Below are 7,500 nucleotides of genomic sequence, written 5' to 3' on the forward strand. Positions count from 1 at the left end.
CTCAAATATTGGAAGGCTGCTCTCCTGTCTCCCCTGGTCCTTCTCTTCCCTAGACCAGCCAGGCTCAGTTCCTGCAACCGTCCATCGTATGTTTCATCCTCCGGTTCAAGCGAACTGGAAGTTAATTTTACAGCTTATTTTGGATCGCAGGTAAGTACAGGACTCGCATGGAGGAAGTTTGAGGAGGGCAAAAAATGGACCTTCCGGAGACTCCACAGAAGGCCGGACACAGGCTCATCCTGCCCCATTGGGGTGGGGTTGGGGGTTTGCCCTCCCCCAGGCTCTGGAGGAGGCCAACTAGACCCACCCAGCAACCGGGCAGAAAACCAGTTGCTAAAATTTTTGAAGCCCACCCCTGGATTTTAATGGATTTAACTGAGATTAAGCCAGGAAAAAGATAGCTAAAGATTTGAAGGATGGGACTACAAATCTGAACACACACACAGACACACACACACACACACACATGCAGAGAGAGGGAGAGAGAGAGAGAGAGAGCAAATCTCTTGAACTCCAGGCTTAACCTGGATTTCGATCTACCAAACCAGAATCGCAAAACCCCAGGGTCACCACTAGGGGGCAACCCACAAATACAGCTTTCCCCCTTTTGGCACCCTCTGGTGGCTGCCCCAATTGCTGCAACCCTCACAATCTGCTTTTGGTTTGCAATTCGTGCTTGATGTGGGAGAGTATTAAAAAGGAACTTGTGAAACTTTTTCTTTAAATCTCAAATTTCATTTTCTGGGAAATTTAAGGCTGAACCGAAGACATTTTAAGAAAGAAGATCGTTGCCTGCGTTGCCGTGCCAGCCCCCTTAATTACAGCCATGTCAAAATTGTGGGTTTTGTGTGTTGTGGTTTGCACCTTTTCCCCTGGGGGAAAAAAAAAACAGAATAGAGAAACTGAACTTGAAAGTTCCACTTAGTGGTAGAGAAAGAGAGGGAATCGATCTATACTATTTCTAACTCTATGTTATTGTTCCGCTGCTGGCCTTCCCCCTTGAATCTCGTGAGATTTAATGTCTTCACGCGAGAACTCTCTGCAGGTAGTTTCAGGATACAAAGAGCTAATAACGCAGACCTGTTTTCTGCTTCTGACAGTATTCAGCCAAGCTGCAAAATTTCAGACTATTCTGAATTATTCCCACTAATTTTGTATGTTGAATCCTTACTTTCCTCTTCAAATCACCCCACGGAAGCCCACCAAGCGAAAGCCCCACTGATTTCCATGGGTGCAATTTACCTGGGTATCCACTAGTGGTGGGATTCAAATAATTTAACAACTGGTTCTCTGCCCTAATGAGTTCTTCCAACAACCGGTTCGCAAAACTGCTCAGAAAGTTAACAACCGGTTCTCTTGAACCTGTGAGAACCAGCTGAATCCCACCATGGCTATCCACCCTCTTTGCCCAAAGCATGCAAAAGTTTTATTTGAAAAACTTTTTTTTAATTTTTAAAAAGTGCTTTCTTTTTTTTCCTCCAAAAGAATTGGTTCTGCACAATCTTTTTTCGCCCAGGACAAAAACACATTTTTGAATTAAAAATGCAATGGTTGCAAACGGCAAATAGAAAGATTTGCAAGATTGTGTGCATTGCGATGGTAAAAACAACACCAAATATTTGGCAGGGTTTTTTTCCTGTACAAAGGAGCATCAAACCAGGATGGCATTTTGAAGAAGCGTTTAAACCGTGTATGTGTGTGTGTGTGTGTGTGTGTAACAATGCCTCTGCTGCTTTGCAGGTAGTCCTCAACTTACAACAGAAATTGGGACCAAAATTTCTGTTGCTAAGGGAAGCAGTTCTTAAGGGAATCATCCTGGATTTGATATCGTGATTGTTTAAGTGAATTGGGGTTGTTAAGTGAATCCGGCTTCCCGCATTGTCGGAAGCCAGCACAGGGAGGTCGTAAAAGGGAGACTCACATAATCTCCCTGGGACGCTGCCGCCATCATAAATTACACGTCAGCTGCCAAGCGCCCGAATTTTGATCACGGGATCATGAGGATGCTATGCTGAAAGCATGAGGAGTGGTCGTAAGATCCTTTTTTCAGTGCTGTAGTAACTTGGGTCACTAAACGAATGGTCGTAAGTTGAGGATTATCTGAATTTCATCCACCTTGTGTGGGACGCTTCAGAAAACAAGGAGGAATTCAGCAATTTGGACATATCCCAGTGTTTCTCAAACTCGGCCGCTTTAAGACACGTGGACTTCAACTCCCAGAATTCCCCAGCAGGGAAGGGCTGCAGCACGGATTGGACAAGAACAAAGGTGGCTAAACTACCTTACCTGCCATTTTTTTAATAAGGGTAACTTACTTAATAGATGGTGGGTATGCAGGAAACATATATCTTGATATTCAGCAAAGTGAGAAAAAGAGCTGGCTGGGGAATTCTGGGAGTTGAAGTCCACAAATCTTAAACTGGCCAAATTTGACGAGCAGAGATTCAACCTAGAAATAAATAGGAATTTTCTGACCCTGAGAAACACTGGACTGGATCTCTCGGTTCCTGGACATTTGCAAAACATCCATCCCAAAAGGCGAGAAAATATTGGTTGTGACTTCGATCTTGCCGGGAGATCCTGAGAATCTACTCAGATCCTGAGAATCTACTCATATTCTCAGGTTCTCCCAGCTGAAGGATCTCCAATAGTGTCCTGGAAACTTAAGCCATGGTGGGCTCCGTCAGTCTGCCCCACTTTTCTGCAGAAAATCTCAGCCACCGTCAGCTTAAATTGGTCTCTTTCCTGCATCTGAGCATCCCGTATGTGTCAAGTCTACCTTGGCCCAAGCCATGATCCGCTGAAGGAGCTCTACTTCTGGATTTAGAACCCCCAAGATTTCTGGGGGGATCCTTCTCAGAGGTAGGATGGGGAGGTGTGGGGGGGTTGCAAAGATGCTCGGATGTCTACAAACGCAGCACACCCAGGAAAGTCCCGTGAGTGGAGATGTCGAAGGAGGCGTTGAAACGGGGGATGCTCAAACTCAGACGGTCTCCCTGCTGCAGGTGGAAGACCCCTAGAAATAGGAAAAAAGGGGGTTCAGAAACAGGGACCCGCATTTAACAAAACTGCCAGCCCAGCTATGGATCGCACCAATGGCCCCCCCATGGGCTGGGGACACGTGCAGTGATGGGATTCAGCCGGTTCACACCGGTTCAAGCGAACCGGTTGTTAACTTTCTGAGCAGTTCAGTGAACCAGCTATTGGAAGAAATCACCTTCCAACGGCCTTTTGTTTTTCCCACCTGACGGAGTTAATCCTGTCAGGAAGGAGGCATTCTGGTATGCCTGTGTGTGTGTTGTTTCTAGCCTGTTTTAAGTGTTTTCTGAAACTGCCTCTTGCTCAAGTCTTTTTACATTGTAACAGCTGTCAATGGTTGTTGGCAGTACGCCCAGACTTTCTATAGCTTGAGCTTCTCCGGAGTTATTTTTCCTTTGCTCGTACTTTTATTCCGTGGGGTCATTAGGGCAGAGAACTGGTTGTTAACTTATTTGAATCCCACCACTGGACACATGCCACGTTTGGAAAACGGGGTTTCCATCTCCTGCCCATTAAAATGTGATTTTTTTCCCATCAGCTCCCCATCTAAGTTCAGCTCATTTTCTGAGCCATGGAGGGAAGAGAAAGACACGTGTAGCACCTGCCTTCCACAACTCAGGGACCCCCATCTCCACTGCAAAGCCACTCCCACCACTCTCTGCAACAGACTTCCGGCACTTCTAACTAAAAGATTAGACAACCATTTGTCTGAAATGGTGGGGGGGGGGGGTTCCTGCCTGAGCATGGGGTTGGACTAGAAGACCTCCAAGGTCCCTTCCAATTCTGTTATGATTTAAAAATTATCTCGAACCCTTTGCAAAGAAAGGGAGTTGGCCACGCCAAGCTGTCTCCTCACGTGAAAGTACTTTTCCTCAAAACTTAAGACCAGCGTTTTGCAACCTTGGCCCCTTTAAGAGGCATGGACTTCAACTCCCAGAATTCCTTAGCCAGCACTACAGTTTCCTACTTAATTGTCAGGCTGTCTAGCCAGCTCACCTCTAACATTTATTAATCTAACTTATCATGAGTCATTTTCATTTTTTTTAAATTCTTTTCACTTCAAGGTATATTACATCGACTGCATTCCCACTATCTACTGAGAAATTTACCCAATTCAAGAAAGAAAGAAAAAAACCCGCAATAAAGGTTTGTTGTTAACCTCTTGCCGGCTGGGGAATTCTGGGAGTTGAAGTCCACACCTCTTAAAGGGGCCACGCTGGCAAAACTCTGGTTGAAGACATTCCAGAAAGGCGAACGGTACCTCCACTGTAGCAGCTGTTGTAAGCCTTCTCCACCTTGGGGGGCATACTCTGGACGCAGCGGAAGAGGATTTGATCCGATCTGCCTAAGGCTACCCGCCGTAAGACCTGCCCCATAGTAAAAGTGGGGTCGTGGAACAGCACCTAGGAAGGATGGGAGAAAGCAGATGGGCAGGAACTTCTCTGAACTCGTTCGCAAGAAGTCCTTGACTTACAACAATTCGTTTAGTGACTGAAGTTACAACGCATGGGGGGGAAGTGACTTGTGACCAGGGGGTGGGATTCGGGCCTGTTTCCATCTTCTGGAGGGCCTACGGAGCCCAGGGAGGCTGTTTTTGCCCTCCCAGAAGCCCGAGGGGAGCCTCCGGACCCCCGGGAAGGCAAAAAAATGGCCCTTCCGAAAGTCCCGGTAGGCCACGCCCACCATGGCCACGCCCACCCAGAAACCGGGCGGAGAAATCCCACCCCTGCTCGTGACTAGTTTTCACACCACCATCGCAGCATCCCCGTGATCAAAAGTCAGACCCTTGTCAACTGACTCATATTTAAGATGGTCGCGGTGTCCCAGAGGGGAGGGGGCGGGTCAGGTGATTCACCTTTTGCGACTTTCGGACAAGCAACGTCAACGGGGAAACCGGATTCGCTGAACGACCGTGTGACTCACTTAACCATGGCAGTGGTTCGCTGAACAACAGCCAGCAAGGTCGTAAAACGGAGCAAAGCTGTCTTGCTTAGTGATAGAAATATTTTGGGCTCCGTTATGGTCAATAAGTTGAGGACTTTGCATAGGTTAGAGACAAGCTGCTCTGTCTCGTGCGTCCATGAGACACAAAACGTAAGGCAATAAAATACAAAATATCTGAGGAGTCGTAGATATCCCCCCTCCAGAATCGAACCGCATCTGACCCTGCTTAGCTTTTTGACATCATTCAATGTCAGATCGGATTTTGCTTCCTGCTATCCATAGTCCTCGACTTACGACCACAGTTTGGATTGCAGCTTCTGTTGCTAAGCGATGGAGTCATGAAGTGAATCGCTCCTGATCTTATGACAGTTTCGCTGCGGTCATTAAGCCAGTCCAACTTAACATGAAACCCAATCATCCAAACACTGTTGTTAAATGAATTATTATGGTTGTTAAGTGAATCAGGCTTCCCCCATTGACTCTGTTTGCCAGAAGCCCTCCAGAAAGGTCACCAACAGTGATCACGTGACCCCGGGCTACTCCAGCCTTCATTAAATACAATAAAAAATTACTGTTGTTAAGTGAAACATTGGTCATTAAGTGAATATGGATTCCCCCAATTGACTTTCCTTGTTGGAAACCCTCCAGGAAGGTTGCAAAAGCCAATCACGTGACCCCTGGATGCTGGAAACTTCATGAAATACAATTTTAAAACATTACTGTTGTTAAGTGAATCATAATTGTTGTTAAGTGAATCATGGGGTCATTAAGTGAATTGTCAACTTTTCTTGCCAGAAGCTCTCCAGAAAGGTCCCAAAAATCGGTCCCAGGATCCTGGTGATGCCATTGTAACCCTCATATAAATGCATCCCAGTTGCCAAGAATTTTGATTCTGGTGACTATTAGGATGGATGTAAACGTGAGGACAGGTCATAAATCGGGGTGCTTTTTTCCAGCCGTAAGTCAAGGACTGCCTTATAAAACATTTTTTGGCAAGCAGCCAAGCCAAGTTTCCAAAGAGGCCCTCCAGGGATGCATATCTTAGCAAAACAACAACGGATGAAAGATATTTAAATTCTGTGTATTTTGTCACTCTTGTTCCTAAATTTATAATTAGTTACTTCTGTCAACTGGCTTTGTTTAGACCCGAAGCCACACTGGGACTTTCCCTGAAGTTGAAAACCCGAATATCTTTTCCTCTTTTCTAAAACACCCTTTTCCAAAAACATTATTTCATTTATCGTGGCTTGGGTAATTTCAATTCCCCCCACCCTCCATTTTGTAGGCAGTCCTACAGAAGAAAATAGATATTTTTTTTAAAAAAAGAAATACACTAGGTTGTGCAGAAATGGATACTTGACGTGAAAGATAAAGGATAAAGACGATTCAGATACATTTTTAATGTGGGATATTTGTTTTATCAATGGTTAGACAATAGAGGTAGAAATTAGGAATTGGAAATTATGATTATGTATAAATAAATTGACCCAGATAATACACTGTTTATTAAGCACTTATGTATGTTAAAGAAAAATGTGTGCGTATGTGTATATGTGCATATCTATATCTATCTATCCACATACACATACACACATACATGTATGTAAGTAGGTAGGTAGGTAGGTATGTAAAAGAAGAAACAGACATCTTGCGATCTCCCAAACTAAAATTATATTTATCATACTTACTAAGCTTTCGACGATGTCAGCAGAGGCTGATGAGTTGTATTATACTTTAGTGATAATAAATATAATTTTGGTTCCAGAGATGGTAAGATATCTGTTTCTTCTTTTACAAGTATATCTAGAACTCGTACTTTTAGAAAAGTTTGTAATACACACACACACACACACCATGTTTTCCCCAAAATAAGAAATAAGAAATAAAATAAGAAATAATTTTTGCTCAAAAAGACGAATTAGGGCTTATATTACGGTTAGGTTGATTATTTTCTGGGAAATATAATACTAAATGCCTGTTTGGCTGACAATCTTACCTGGGGCTTATTTTTAAGGTAGGACTTATATTACGAGCTTATACTACAATTCTGAAAAAGAATGCGAGGGCTTATTTTCCAATTCAGTCTTTTTTTGGGGAAACAGTGAGAGTGTGTGTGTACATATATAGTATATATACAGTATATATACAGTATATATATATATATATATATATATATATATATATATATATATATATATATATATATATATACGGTGTGTGTGTGTGTGTGTGTGTGTATGTGTGTGTATGTGTGTGTGTGTGTGTATATATATATATATATATATTTGTTTTCTGAGGTTCTCGCGGGTATTTATATGTAGATCTTTGGTTGTTGGGTTTTCTCCGCGTAAGATTTGAAGTATCTGAGGCAACGTTTGATGAAGTCTCATTCATCATCTTCAGGCTTCTGTCTCCAGCTCTGTGCTTCTCAGAGTAATGGAGATTGCAGCTGCTTCCTCCTTTTAACTGCCAGTGGGGTGGAACTTGATTGGGTGGGGGCTTGGCTGTGTTCTGATT

General features: G+C 43.7%; 1 protein-coding gene across 1 annotated transcript in view; it reads right to left on the reverse strand.

Moving 5' to 3' along the window:
• Positions 1–1,424: 1,424 nt before the first annotated feature.
• TNFSF12 (TNF superfamily member 12) overlaps positions 1,425–7,500 on the reverse strand; it is a 45,638-nt gene continuing 39,562 nt past the window's right edge. The window contains 2 exon segments of the mRNA XM_087917293.1: positions 1,425–3,016; positions 4,301–4,442. Of these exon segments, the coding sequence (XP_087773419.1) occupies positions 2,907–3,016; positions 4,301–4,442 (252 nt within the window). The 3' untranslated portion in view covers positions 1,425–2,906.

The sequence above is a fragment of the Pseudonaja textilis genome, chromosome Z (assembly GCF_049901715.1).
Source record: "Pseudonaja textilis isolate UNSWEBS1 chromosome Z, rPseTex1.2, whole genome shotgun sequence".
Classification (NCBI taxonomy): domain Eukaryota; kingdom Metazoa; phylum Chordata; class Lepidosauria; order Squamata; family Elapidae; genus Pseudonaja; species Pseudonaja textilis.